The sequence below is a fragment of the Coturnix japonica genome, unplaced genomic scaffold (genome assembly GCF_001577835.2).
Source record: "Coturnix japonica isolate 7356 unplaced genomic scaffold, Coturnix japonica 2.1 chrUnrandom611, whole genome shotgun sequence".
In the NCBI taxonomy this organism is placed as follows: Eukaryota; Metazoa; Chordata; class Aves; order Galliformes; family Phasianidae; genus Coturnix; species Coturnix japonica.
In genome coordinates this window covers 13,416-28,836 of record NW_015439984.1, presented here as the reverse complement: position 1 = coordinate 28,836, position 15,421 = coordinate 13,416, and the positions used below count along the sequence as shown (strand labels likewise).

General features: G+C 41.2%; 1 protein-coding gene and 1 long non-coding RNA gene across 8 annotated transcripts; one reads left to right on the top strand and one right to left on the bottom strand.

Annotated features, from left to right (window-relative positions):
- Positions 1–1,352: 1,352 nt before the first annotated feature.
- Positions 1,353–2,300, top strand: LOC107307462 (olfactory receptor 14J1-like). The gene has a single exon (XM_015850970.2). The coding sequence runs from the start codon at positions 1,359–1,361 to the stop codon at positions 2,292–2,294; it is 936 nt and encodes a 311-aa protein (XP_015706456.1). The 5' UTR covers positions 1,353–1,358; the 3' UTR covers positions 2,295–2,300.
- A 5,493-nt stretch (positions 2,301–7,793) lies between these two features.
- On the bottom strand, positions 7,794–15,421 carry LOC107307463. Of its 7 annotated transcripts, XR_004305819.1 has the most exons (7): positions 14,784–15,421; positions 12,984–13,173; positions 12,391–12,462; positions 10,474–10,558; positions 10,113–10,254; positions 9,540–9,667; positions 7,794–7,865 (listed from the first exon to the last, which is right to left on the bottom strand). It is a non-coding gene; the product is annotated as an uncharacterized LOC107307463 (long non-coding RNA). The 7 variants fall into 7 exon arrangements; XR_004305817.1 differs by having other exon boundaries at positions 9,540–10,254; XR_004305820.1 differs by lacking the exon at positions 10,113–10,254.

Sequence of the window (15,421 nt, the reverse complement as noted above, 5' to 3'; positions counted from 1 at the left end):
GAGTGCCCTCTTTGAGCAAACGCTCTCTGGGAGGACTCAGGGCATGTCTGGAATTAGTCACTGATCACTAGAAATCTGGTGTTAAATTCAACAGATTTTAATGTACTGTCGTGATGCTGTTGTCTTTCAGGAGCTGTTGGCCATGAGGACCCTGGGACACCTCAGGGGAGACGAGTGGGAAGGATAAAAATGACATAATCTGTTACTGAGCTGGGCTGGGCTCCTGAGATACAGGGAGCTCATAAAAGTGGGCAATGTTTTAGCTGTGCCCAGGTGCAGCTCTTGTGCACAGCACAGCAGGGCTGGGCCTTGAGCAGCAGTTGACATGAGGATAGAAGAGAAGGGAGAGAGAGCTTACAGAGTTCGCACAGTGTGAGCCTGCTGTGAGCTGACTGCATGAGCATTGCTTACAGACCACAGCATGGTAAGTGTCTTGCAGTAGGCAATGCAGCTTCTTTTCCTGGAATCGGAAAAATCGGGGACATCCCATAGCAGATCTGGCTGCAGGCACTGCATGTTTCTTTACTGTGGAACAAGACTTCTGCTCCAGCTGAGGGCTTCCGTGCTGCAGCGTCAGAGCTCAGCCCTGAGAGCTGCATTTCCCAGCACGGCTGCAGGCTGTGCAGCCGGGGCTGCAGGCGGGTGCCCAGGGCTGTCCTGCAGAGCAGGGTCCCTGCTGTGCCCCAGGGGCTGTGTGCCGGGTACGGGACTCTGCCGCCTGCCAGGCTCAGCACTCAGCCTGCCCGGGGAGCTGCCCAGGGCGCTGCGGGGAGACGTGTGGGGGGAAGGAGCCCCCTGGCAGGGCTTGTGCTGCCACAGCTGCTGCCTGGGCTGGGGGATCACAGCTCCACTGCACAACAGTATGTTTCCTAGGGCCCTTTCCAAGAGGAGAGCCAAGGCTGGGGGTTTCCATTTCCTCTTCTGATGGAAGGAAAGAGGTTTGGGGCAGAAATCTATAAAGGGATGTCTGTATTTAAGACAGCTCTTAAACTCACAAATATTTTATCAATCCATCGATTTGTTTTGTTTTGTTTTGTTTTGGTTTGGTTTGGTTTGGTTTTTTTGTGAACAGTCACACAGTTTGTGCTTTCAGCCTCTCCTTTCTAAAAGGAAACAATCAGTTTAATTTATCATTGTTTTCTGCAGACATTAATAGTTGGTTTCTCCTGCAAACAGGCAGGTTTCTTGATTGAAGTACACAGTTGCTAGGGCTGAGGTCTCGAAGAGCAGCTGCAGTAAAGAGGAAAATATCCAGGAGGCTGGAATGTGATTTGATAATTTTCTAAAGGGAAAATGGTCTGGACATATCAATATCTTCTGCACTTTAAGCAGGACTCCAAGCCCAAGAACAAAAACAGATGTCCAACAGCAGCTCCATCAGCGAGTTCCTCCTGCTGCCGTTGGCAGACACACGGCAGCTGCAGCTCCTGCACTTCTGGATCTTGCTGGGCATCTACCTGGCTGCCCTCCTGGGCAACGGCCTCATCAGCACAGCCGTAGCCTGCGACCGCCGCCTGCACACCCCCATGTACTTCTTCCTCCTCAACCTGGCCCTCCTTGACCTGGGCTGCATCTCCACCACTCTCCCCAAAGCCTTGACCAACGCCCTCTGGGACACCAGGGCCATCTCCTACACAGGATGTGCTGCACAGCTCTTTTTCTTTTCCTTCTTCCTCTCAGCAGAGTATTCCCTTCTCACCATCATGTCCTATGACCGCTACGTTGCCATCTGCAAGCCCCTGCACTACGGGACCTTGATGGACAGCAGAGCTTGTGCCACCATGGCAGCAGCTGCCTGGGGCACTGTGCTTCTCTATTCCCTGCTGCACACTGCCAGTACGTTTTCACTGCCTCTCTGCCAAGGCAATGTTGTGAACCAGTTTTTCTGTGAAATCCCTCAGATCCTCAAGCTCACCTGCTCAGCCTCCTACCTCAGGGAAGTTGTGTTTCTCATTTTTGGTTCCAGTTTATTCTTTGGGTGCTTTGTTTTCATAGTTGTGTCCTATGTGCAGATCTTCATGGCTGTGCTGAGGATGCCCTCTGAGCAGGGAAGGCACAAATCCTTCTCGACGTGCCTTCCTCACCTGGCCGTGGTCTCTCTGTTTCTCATCACTGGCTTTTTTGCCTACCTGAAGCCCCCCTCCATTTCCTCCCCACTCCTGGATCTGACAGTGGCACTTCTGTACTCAGTGGTTCCTCCAACACTGAACCCTATTATCTACAGCATGAGGAACAGGGAGATCAAGCACGCTCTCAGGAATGTGTTGCAATACACACTATTCCAGCTGCAATAAAGTGCACATCTTCCTCACATGATTCCTTGTGATTGTTCTTTATGTTTTATGCATCTTTGAATGTTTGATTGTGTGTGATATAACAACCCACAAAAAAAAAAAAAAAAGTTATTGATCTTATAAGTAAAAATTTATTTCACTTCTTTCCTACCTAATTTCCGTTTTCTCACTCCAAGAGCTCATGTAAACATAGAACCAGATTCACCGAATAGATTAAAAGATGCCTAAAAAGCTTTCAAAATAGACTTTTCCTTAGCTCTTCTCTCTCCCTACCTTGTCTGGGTCATGGCGGAGGTGTGGGAGTCGACGGGAGAAATGCAAACGACCAGACCAATTATTAACCTGTGATCAGCAAATCTCGTTTATTGCTTGGCTACGTGTACATTTATAATGCAGATAATTACCTCATACGTAGTGCAAAAGCAGAGCTCATCATTGGTTCCCAATTACATACCACCCCAACTATCTTTGTAACTTGTAGTTATCATCCTGATAGCTACTCCCTTGCTGAGTTCCCAAAACCATGGCCAACTTCTCATTATCACACATCCTGCTGTTCTCGTTGTCCTTGCAGGTGGCATGGCTGCTTGGTCAGCTGCACAGTGTCTACGTGACCCTTCTCAGCTAGCCAGTTGTCAATAAAACTCTCCGCACTGCCCCCGTTTTCTTTTTGGATAACTACGTTGGCCAAAAAGGCTCGGTTTACCAACTGACCAATCATATTTTGCAAGCAATTCAGTTCATTTGTTCAATTGGTTCTCATGCTGTTTATCCTGCTCCGCAGCTGCTGCTCTGTGAACTCCTTATCTTGATCCATGGCTGCTGCTCTGTAAAATTCTTCTTGTATTACAACAATTCCAAGCTACTGCCTATAGAATAACAACACTATTTATATTAATAACATAACTGTTACAACTCAATAAAGGCCTCGATTGACAGTACTCTAAAAGTGAAAAATGAGACAAGTCAAACACAGCATAACAACAATACCGTTAAACCTACTAAAAAGAACAAACACGTTTGCACTGCAACCTGTTTCTGCAACCTGGAAATAAATCCATTAGGGTCCCATTGTGTTAATCTGTAACTAGTTAGGAAAAGTTTTCAACTTTCTTATACTCTGATACATTGATTTTTAATGACCACTAAAATTTGTGCTGCAAATGCTTTTAGGATGCTCATAACCAAGCCTTTGGGCTACTAATTGATTAATGATTGTGCAACTTTATGAAGTAGCATGTCAAATAAAACCAATTTTAGAGAACAAAAGTGCTAGAGTGTTACTAGTGGCATTATTCTGTCAATATTTCTTCCAGTTGTACTCCATATCCGCATGGCCAGTGCGTGATACAGAGCTTAAGTGGAACACCTGCTTGGAAAATGAAATCAACTATCCCATTGAGTTCTGTTAGCGTGCGCCTTCCTCTCATGATACATGGTCATATTTTAAAAATCCCAATTAGTTGAATGTAAGAGAGGTATCCATTCTACGATACAGGGTCAACACTTTGCCTGGGATTCCTTTCCAGTTTTGTCTTTGCAGATTAAGAAAAGCTAATTAATAGGCTAATAACATCATAACCAAGCAATACTAAAACATTAAAAGAGCTATTCCTGTAGATTTTAGCACTGATTACATCAAGCCCTGTTTAATACACATTTGATCTATTGCTAAAATGGAAGAAACACACAACATTCTAGCTAATGCCTAAAACTCTAATTCTTGAGACTGCATTGGTAACATGAAAAACCACACACTATGTCAAACTATTACTAATATTATCTGTAACACAGCAAGTTTCAAAGCAATACCACTAAGTAAGGAATACACAATTCTAGTTATTATAAAGGCTGGAAGCTATTTTCTGCCTTGAGATGAGACCGAACATATAATGCTGGAACCCACTCAGGGCCAGTCCCAGTGGAAATACGAGCATATTCACGACCCCAAGTTGTCAGTGGTAGGGGACAGTCCCAAAGTCCTGTGGCCATATTCCAAACATTAACCATAGGATGTTCCACTGGGGAAGCCTCAAAATGACGATCCACATGAGCTGTATCTGTATGAACACGATTCAAAAAATTCAGCACAAGCAAAACAAGCAAAACCTTACACAATCTTTCTTGTAGTGTGTCCCCCATACTCCCCCTTATTTGTTTAATAATAAATGATTTCAGTGTTTGATAAACGTACTCAATGATAGCTTTTCCAGTGGGAGAATGAGAGAATATCTTCTTTTGGGAATTAAAAACCATATGTTGTTTAGAACATACTATTCTCAGGAATGAAAAGCATTATTTTTGAAAGAAAATGAAATTTTTGCAAGGATAATTAGTGATACTTAAGAGAGAACTTCTTCTGGGGTGAGTATTCATATTAATGTCAAAGTTCTCTAAATCTTGACAGAAATTGATATTTTGGGTGGAAATGTCCTTATTTTGTAGAGGAATACAGGAATTCATGAAACACTGTATTCTATTATGCTCCAAAGGAACATTCTGTAGAGATAATGTCTACCTTTGGGGATGAAAACCAGTATTTTGTTTAGAAAATGCTATTTTTAGGAATGAAAAGCATTTTCTTAGGTAAGAAAAATGTATTTTTGCCAGAATACGGAGTGATACTTAAGAATGTACCTTTTATTTCTGGTATGTGTAGTGATATTCGTGTGAAAATTTTTAATGTTTTGACAGAAATTGATATTTCGGGTGGAACTGTCCTTATTTTGTAGAGTAAAACTGGTGTTCTGGAAACAATGTGTCATATTATGCTCCTAAGTATCATTTAGTAGAGAGAATATCTTCTTTTGAGGATGAAACCCAGTATTTTGTTTAGAACATACTATTTTTAGTGAAGAAAATTCATATTTTCAAAAGAAACTCAAATATTTGCCAGGATAAATGGTGATGCTTTAGAGAGAACTTATTATTTCTGGTCTATGTAGTGAAAGTCGTGTGTAAATTTCAAAAATTAGAACAGAAACTGTCATTTTGGGTGGAAATGTCCATAATTTGTAGAGGAAAACAGGTATTCTGGAAACAATGCATCATATTACGTTACAGAAAATCATTTTGAAGAGGAAGTTTCTTCTTTTGGAGATGAAAACCAGTAGTTTGGGGAGAAAATGATATTTTTAGGGCTGAAAAGCATTGTATTTGTTAAGAAAAATGTATTTTTGCAAGGATAAGAAGTGATACTCAAGAATGTACCTTTTTTTTTTTCTGGGATAAGTACTGCTATTAATGTCAAAGTTCTCTAAATCTTGACAGAAATTGATATTTTGGGTGGAAATGTCCTTATTTTGTAGAGGAATACAGGTCTTAAGAAAACAATGTGTCATATTATGCAAAAAAAAGGAACATTCTGTAGAGATAATGTCTACCTTTGGGGATGAAAACCAGTATTTTGTTTAGAAAATGCTATTTTTAGGATGAAAAGCATTAGTTTGGTAAGAAAATGAAATATTTGAAAGGATAATTAGTGTGATACTTAAGAGAGAACTTCTTATTTCTGGAAGAAGTGGTGATATTCATGTGTAAATGGTAAAAATTTTAACAGAAACTGTCATTTTGGGTGGAAATGTCCATAATTTTGTAGAGGAATACAGGAATTCTGGAAACAATGCATCCTATAATGCTACAGTGCATCATTTTCTAGAGAAAATATCTTCTTTTGAGGATGAAACCCAGTATTTTGGGGAGAAAATGATATTTTTAGGGCTGAAAAGCATTGTATTTGTTAAGAAAAATGTATTTTTGCAAGGATAAAGAGTAAATTTTCACCATTGAATATCAATTTATGTCAAAATTTAGACAGTTTCCCCCAGAATATCACTATTTATCCCAGAAATAAAATGATCTCACTAAAGTATCACACTTTATCCCAGGAAAAAGACTTTTTCTCCTGAAAACACAGCTGTTTAATCCCAAAAAAAGACATTTTCTACACAAAATTCTTCTTTGTAGCACAATATGATGCTTTCTCCCCAAAAAAACTTTTTTTCTTTTTTTTTTGTCTCCAATATATTCACCACTTAATATTAATATATTTGGAAAATTTTCCCCAGAAAATCATTCTTTATCCTAGAAATAACACATTTTCTCTGCTAAATATCACACTTGATCCCACCAAAAAGACATTTTCTCCCCAAAATACTGCTTTTCATCCCCAAAAGAAGACATTTTCTACCAAAATTTTCTCTTTTTAACACAATATGAACACTTGTCCCCAAAATAATATTTTTGACCCGATATTATGACAATTTCTCCATTTCACATCAATTTATGTCAAAATTTACACATTTTTCCCCAAATATCACTTTTTACCCCAGGAATAAAATGATCTCACTAAAGTATCACACTTTATCCCAGGAAAAAGACATTTTCTCCCCAAAACACTGCTTTTCATCTCCAAATGAAGACCATTTCTACACAAATTTCATCTTTTCTGCTTAATATGGAGCTTTCTCCCCAAAATACCCTTTTTTGTCTCCAAAATATGACAATTTCTCCCCTTAATATCAATTTATGTCAAAATTTAGACATTTTTTCCCAAATATCACAATTTGTCCCGGAATAAAAAGGTTGTTTTGAGGAGAATGCATTATATTGTGATTGAGAGTGTCATTTTGTGGAAAAAAAATGTCTTCTTTTGGAGATAAAAAGGAGAATTTGTGTAGAAAATGTCTATTTGTTGAGATAAAGTGAGATACTCATGAAAGAAGATGTTTTACTTCTGGGGAAAATAGTGCTATTAGGGGGATAAACGTCTCAATTTTGACAAAAATTATTTTGGGGAGAAAGCTTAATATTGTGGTAAGATTAGGAATTTTTTGAAAAAAATGTCTTCTTTTGGATCTCCAAGCAGTATATCCCCAAGCAGAAAAGCAGTATTTTGGAGATAAAGTGTGTTTTTGGTGGGAAAAAGTGTAATATATAACAGAGAAAATTGGATATTTCTGAGATATAAAGGGATATTCTTGGGAATAATGACTGAATACTGACATAAGGGAAGAAATTGTCATATTTTGGTAACAAAAATGTGTATTTTGTGGTGAAAGTGCAATATCATGATAAAAAGAATAATTTTCTGTAGAAAAAGTCTTATTTGGTGGATGAAAATCAGAGTTTTGTGGAGAAATCGTCAAACACTGGAGACAAACGAGGGTATTTTGGGGAGAAAGCATCATACTACGCAGAAAAGATAAAATTTGTGTAGAAATGGTCTTCATTTGGGGATGAATAGTGTTCTGGGGAGAAACAGACCACAAGCTAGCTAATAATTTTACAGAGAATTCCAGAGTTCAAGTCATTGTTTATGTTAGGGCTGCAGTTCTATGAAAGCCTTCAAGTTCATCACACTGAATTATCACTGGCACCACAGATATCTCCACATTACATATGTGATCACAAGCAACCTGGCAACTTCAGACAATTCCAAAGCACTCCACTTGCACTTGGCTACTAAAGTACAGAACAAGGAATTTACTTTAGAAATAGCTGCAGTCAAAACCATCTAAGAATCCAAGTCTCCAGGAAACAAGGAAAGCAAATCCTCTCCAGGACTGTGTTCTAAAAGGAAACAGATCAGAAAGGTGAGTTCTTCCCCCCTTTGACCACCCACTCATGTAACATACATGTCATTTCTAAGTATGCTGCCCAGACCTAGACTGAGGATGCTTCAGAAGACCTTCCCTGCTAAACCAAATAGAACAAGTCAAGTACCAAAATATGTAGAGCCAAACGAGGAAAGGTGCTCTAAGAAGGTAAGCATCACAAGAGACCAACAGGAATGCTTACACAATCCAAACAATGCACAGTTTCTGTTCCACAAGCTGCCAAGAGGAATGTGTGCAGTACTCACAGCGCACCATGTACACTGCTTACTGCAGTCATACTACTTCGTAGGACCAGCCCAACTTACTGAAACATTTTAATGAGCAGTCCGAACTGTCTGGATCAGCACGGTTCACTTGGAAGGGACCTTCATAGATAAACCTGAAGAGGTGAGGCGACTGCACTATCTAAACCTTAAAGCATATAGGACCTTAAAGCATAAGCTTAAAGCATAGAAGCATGACCAGCAGGTCGAGGGAGGTGGTGCTGCCCCTCCACACTCCTCTCATTGAAACCCCATCTGGAGCACTGCACGCAGTTCTGGAGCCCTCAACACAAGAAGGACTTGGAGTTGTTCAGGCAGGTCCAGAGGAGGGCCATGAAGGTGATCAGAGAGGGCTGAAAGCACCTCTACTATGTGCACAGGCTGAGAGAGATGGGGCTCTGCAGCCTGGAGAAGACTCCAAGGAGACCTTAGAGTGGCCTTCCAGTATCTGAAGAGGGCCTACAGGGAAGGCTGGGGAGGGACTTTTTATAAGGGCAGGTAGCAACAGAATGAGGGGAAATGGCTTTAAATGGGAAGAAGGTAGATTTGGATTGGATATTAGGAAGAAATTCTTTACTGTGGGTGTGGTGAGACACCGGAGCAGGTTGCCCAGCAAGGTTGTGAATGCCTCCTCCCTGGAAGCATTCAAAGCCAGGCTGGGTAGGACGTTCCAGCAACCTGGTCTACAGGGAGGTATCCCTGCCTATAGCTTGGGTGTGGGACTACGTCATCTTCAAGGACCCTTCCAATCCAAACCATTCTATGCTTCTATTTTCATGAGGCTATTTTTGTTCTCTCATTTGTTGTGCTTCCTGAGTAGAATAATCTTGCCCAGAACTTGCCTAGAAGATGCAGTTAAACTTGCTGAAGCCCAAGGCCACAGACTGCTGGACTTTAGCCCAGCTGCGAGTAAGGAAGGCCACAGAGCTTACTCTAACTGCAAGAGAAGGAAGTCAGAAAGAGGAAATGGACAGACTCTGCAAGCATTGACAGATCTTACAGCCCTGAAGACTGGAGAAAAGAGATAACACCACCAAGAGATAACAAAAGGAACCCATCCAGAGCAGAAAGATCTCAAACCTCAATAGTACTATTGGTCTACGTGGCTGAGCGAGAGGTTGGGAACATGCAGCCAAAGGGACAGGATCAAAGGCCTCCCTGAAATCTAGAAAGATTACATCCTTTGCCTTCATACACTGAGTGGGTGGCCTTATCATAGAACAAGATTTGATGACCAAGACTGGTTGCACACATGCTCCCTCACCGATGTTTAGGCCACCAGACTGTTTACCCGGGCAGAGCTTCAGCACACAGAGGCATTTTTACCAGAATACCTTTACCTTGTGCTGAACTCTAAAACTTACCCCCAGGCTTCCTGACTGTGTGGTACTGGCACGTCCTGTTTGGGATGGAAATCTCAAGGGAATGTGCTTGCCACGAGCCTTCTTAGACTGAAGCAAGAGATAGGTTGCCACAACTGGTCGTAATTCCGCTAGAAAACAAGAGGATTTAGATCTCTTCAGAAACATTGTCAGTACAAAGAAAATTTCTGCATGTCTGCCATATTTTCCCCTTGATGTGCAACCTTCACGTCTGATCACATTAGGGTAGTTTCAGGCCTCAGCTGATTCACACAATATGTCTGAGATAAAGAAGCAGACTATTCTCGTTTTTGCTTGAAAGTTAGTGTATTGTACAATTGCTGGAAGTGAAAACTAAAGCTGGTGCCAGAATCTCTCTACTGAAGTGAATGGCAAAGCTCCTACTAATTCAGTTTGTACAGCATTTCAGCTGGACTCCCATTTCTGGGGGCAAGTTTCAGCCCAGCTCCAAGGAGCATCGACATTCAGCTGGATTTTCAGCAGCTTTTTGACTACTATGAGAACCGTGGGTACAATGCTTGACAGACTCAGTGTAGTATAATAAGCTTGAATTACTTATCAGGCATTAGAAGTCCTTTGAATTAAGACTGTGAAAATATCACAGACTTGAACTGAAGAACTTTTTCCCCTTGTAGGTCGATTGTTCTCTTTATTCCCTGTACCTAGGATTTCAGCATGGTAAAATATAACAGAAAGGCTGAGAAAACACAATTAAAGGAGAAAAAAGGAATAAATGTGAACTTCAGAAATGTAGTTATTAGGTAGACTATGAAGTTCTGCAGTGGTACCTTACCTCTGAAAGGTGTGAAATATTTCATGTTTGAGAATAAGTGAGTGTTAGAGTCTGTTATCACGTAAGGTTATTTACTGTAGGAGTGGGCTTAAATACAGAGAATTACTGACATACGTTTATTACCTCTGATGTTAATGCTGATCTACTCTCTCTTCTCTTGTTGTGAAACACAGAAAGCTGTTACACAGTCTTCATCAAGGTGTCCCAGCTGCAAGAATAAGACCTATACTGAGGAAACAGCTTTCAAGTCATCTCACAGCCCAATCTCACCGTGGTAGTGTTCTGCTGTGCAGCAGTCAATAATTAGCCATGATTTCAGATTCTTTTTTAAATAGTTAGAGTTATGGCTACATATTACAAGGAGTCACTGAGAAAGATGTTGAAGAGCACTGGTCCCCAGGTGGACCCCTGAGAGACACCACTTGTCAGCAGCCTCTGAAGAAATGGATTATCACTTCCATTCTGCGAGGATGCCAGTGGTCCAGGAAAGATTTCAGAAAATACTTAGGCTTCTTTGGGTACATGCACTTAAATAACCAGTGAACGGCATCAGAAGAACCTTGCACGAGACAAGGGTGACTTAACAGTTGTTTCACTGTAATCCACTTCTTTGGGTCTACCTAGTGGGCAGCAACACTCGAGCTGTTACTGATATCATTGAAAAGAACTGGAGACAATTGTTCTGTTCCTAAGAGCTTTGAGGTGCCTAGAAGCACAAATAGAAACCAGCAGTATTTCATCACTTCACCAAAAGGAAGGTCAAACACCTGAGCTGTGAAGAGCAGTTACAGAACCTATGGTTACAGCAAATGTTCCACCAGCATTTTGTATTTATGTGACTGCCTAGATGTAGCTGAAATGCATACTTAGCATGTTCAGCTTTCTTTAGGAGACATCTTTTGCTTACAGATCGGTTTTAGTTATACAGTACAATTAAGAACATTCAAGTGCAAGCTGCTTGAAGACTGTTTAATTATTAAAATAGCCATTATTTCTACTACCAGTAACTAGTACTGTGTTTTTATTTGAGAATTTTCAGCACACGGCAATGCTAACCTTTTCTTCAAGGATTCAAGGCATGGGACAGTTAAGCTTGTTTAAACACTGAATACATTCTAAGTACTCCATCAATGTTTTGAGCTTATGCAACAGCATTTTGTAGATCACTCTGAATAGAAGCAGCTCTTTTACCTGTAGCAGCTGGTTAAGTAGCAGGGTACTGCCAGGTGAAAGCCATTTTGGAACAGTGTATTTTACTCTCTGCAATAAAAAAAAATAATGAAAATAAAATAACTAAAATAAAAGAGGATTTAGAATGAAGACTGAACAACTATTTGGATGATACTGACATTTCTTTGCTTCCCAAACGTAGGAACAGACATATGCAAAATCAGCCTTAAGAATCACTGGGTAAATTCAATGGTAAAATTAATATGTGCTTGGCTGAGGGCAATGCTGGAAGGCAAATTGCTCACAAGAGCTACAAAATGCATAAGATCACACCAGACATACTTTGCTCTAACAACAGTTATGGCACATAGTCCATTCCCTTCAGTATTCCCAAAATGAAATGATGTGGAGCATTACAGGGAAAGAAACACTGCACACAGACACTATGACCCTGAATAGACTCAAGCAGCAGACTTAAAACAAGTCAGAGTTTTAGATTCCAGGATATTTGAGGTTCTATAATGTGTGAAATTCAGTTACACAACAGTGCCGAGGTGCCTGCGTTTCAAGCAACTTTCAGATCACAACCATGTAAAATAAAAACAAATTCAGTGCAGAAATAGCAAGCCTGTACCTTAATACCCATGAGATTATCCATTTTTTACTGCATTCTGACTAAGTTCTAAAACTTGCTCATCCCAGTTCACTTCAACAAGTTCCACCAGTTCAAGCAACGCAGTTCTGAGATCCTGTGTATGTTGTGCAGATAGAATTGAACAGTGCAGAAATAATCTCTGACAGCTTTAAGAGCTCCGTTCTGCTTACAAACTCTCAGTCCAAAACTATTCTCAGTTTTAAGGAAATGAACACCTGAAGCAGTTGGATCATCTGCCGCATTCTGCTTCTTGGCATCATGATTAGCACAAAGGGTTTTCTGCTGTCCTGCAGAGATGGAAAAGTCCTGCTTACAAATGGACCAGGTTTCAGTGTACAGCAGAGTTTGTACCAGACTAAAAAGCCACGTCATTCAATTCATGTGCTCAGGTTGTTATGCACTCCGAAAGGAAACAGAACTAACTGTTGGATTCTGAAGGCAATCTGTGGGGTCCTACATTACCTCCTGATTCTGGAAGAGGAAATTCTAATAGCAAATGCAGAACTTTGATCTTTGTAGACATGAGAAGAGCTGGCATTTAGGAACATTCATTTCAGGGAAATCAAATGATGTGTCTATATTTTTTACTACAGATAGTATAGGGAGCAGCCAGTTGAAGAACCAGATACAAAAAATCCAGCCCATTGGCAAGAAAATACTTCTCCTTAAATTCTGTATGCTATCATGGTATAGAATCAGGCTACAGTGCCACATAGGCCAACCAAGCGTAGAACCAAATCCACAAAATACTGGTAGACAAAGCAGCAAAAACAGGGACAATATTCAGCAGACAGGCCTTTCTACCCACAGCTCAGCATGTTCTGCCATCCGAAAAGCAAGGCCTCTTGTCAAGCTCAGCTATTTCCCTTCTCAGTGTATTCTAGCACCACTGATACCCACTGGTATCCTCCTGTAGAGTGCCATCATATTGTCATCATCCAAAGGGAAAACCCACACAGCAGAGCATACAGCAGTACACCCATGCTCCAAATATCCGCCTGAAAAACAAAAAGACAAGCTTACAAACCTGAAGCACCTCAAATGGCTTCCTGACAGACTGGATTGTCTGCCCTTGCCAAAGCCCACATATAGCCCATGAAAAGCTGGCTCTTTCCCTCAGGAAAAAAAACCTTATCGTCCCAGAGAAAGCATATAACCCTCATTCAATTGCCCTTCCACTCAGCTTAGAGCACTACTAAAACCAGCATCTTCACCTTAGCTCATCACACTGCTGCAGTTCCTTTTACAAGGATTTCACTGGCAAAAAATGAAATCAAAGCTGTTACTGGCTACGAGAGCTGTCAGCACAGTCACCTGTCAGGCTTTGCTGCTGTTCTCTTTATGTAGAGGCACAACAAGGTTCAGACACCTCACAGTGCAATTCTCACTTGGACTGTAAAGAAAAAGGAGGCTTGAAAAGCAGTGTGTGGAAAACAAAGAAACAAGAATTAGAACAACAGTGGGGCCATGGCACTTGTAGGAATTGCTCCGCCTTTAACAGCAGAGCGATTCAAGAAGGATGAGGGCATTCCAAACCAGACCAGTTTGGACAGATTAACAACTGCAAGTAGTGGGTTCCAAAATTCCAGACATGAAATCAAAGCTGGAAAAACTCTTCACATTTTCATCTCTCAATTTTTAGTACATTGTGCATTACAGTGCAAACAAGTCTTCACATACAACTTGGAAGCTAAAGACAAGTCTGACAAAACAGACTGCACAAAAATTTGACAAATGATGGAAAAGATAATTAACAGAGCAAATTGCTCTTTCAAAAACAGAGTTTATGTCTTCTGGTCATAACACTTCAGAAGCCTCAGAGGCTTCTTCTCCTGTGTATATTTTCATTCATCTTAGATTTTGCTTTCATTCAATGTGACCTCTCTAGGCAAATATTGTCTAAGACCATGAGTATCACATAAATGTGCAGATCTCAAGCTGCTCACTTATCTAGTACCCTTGGCATGATGCTTTATTTTCCTCAGCTGATCATCTAGATTGTGCCTGTTGATTGTGCAACAACAGCCTGTTGGTCTCGATTACCTGTGAGAGGCTCTAACTTTGGCCAGGAAAAATCATTTGAGGATAAGTAATTCTCTTGGAATCAGTAAGGGAGTCTTCCCATTCTTTCTTACCAGCACCCATCTTACATGTTAATAAAGGCTTCTGGAAATCAGTTTGAAGATCAAGAAACAATTCAGTTCAAGCATATGCAATCACAGGATTTGTACGTCACCTGCAAAAGTCATTTTATTCTATCCACAATCTCATCCTACATACAGTTCCTTAGAAGGTTCCTTAGGCACACCAACCCCATGCTCCTATTACAGACCCTTGCATAAGACAGGTGATATACCTACAAGATTATCTACAGCTTAGACTATGAAAACAGGGAGTCTAGCTAGAGAAAATAATCTACCTGTGCTTCTGAGCAATCTGTTAACCACTCTCACACAGTTCAGGCCATTCCAAACAAGATGCAATGACATGTCAGCCACAGAAACAGCTTGATTTTAGGGTGTTTGTTTGGACAAGCCCCTGTTGCATACGGTGGTCAAACATGCATTACTTGGGGGCACATTGTATTTGATTTAACAGATCCTCTTACCTTTGGCTTTGCACAGAGTCCAAAGTCTATCAGCTTCAAATTGTCAATCAGCAGATTTTCCCGGTGGATGAGAAAGCAGTCAGGAATGATTTCCACCCAAGTGCCCAAGGAAACATCTTTTCTCTTATTTCCTGCTGTGGACAGTGGTTCCCAGTCTACTCAAAGCTCGCTCGCTCTCGCTGTCTCAGAGATCTTCACTGACTGCTGGCAAGTTCCCATCTTCCAATATCCCAGGTGGGAAATACTAGCTTGTATCTGTTGGAAAGGACCTGGGGACTAGGAGGACAAGTGGTGAGAGACCACAGGCTGAATGCAAGCCAGCAGTGTGCTCTGACAGAAAAGAAGTACAACAAGATCATCAGCTGCATTAAAAAGCAGCACAACCAGACCAGGACAAGTCATTCCTGCTTCAACACTCATTGCACCACATCTACAATACTGTATCTGGTTTTTGGCCAGGAAGGATAACAACCTGAAACAAACTCTGTGGATGACCTCCAGCCTGTGCAGGGGGCTGAAGCTCCCACTCAGAGAAGAGAAGCTGGGGAGAAAGATGTTTGTTCAGAGTGCAGAGGAACCTCATGGCAGCTTCTCAATGCCTACGGGGTGGGGAGAGGGGGTGCGTATGAAGATTGACT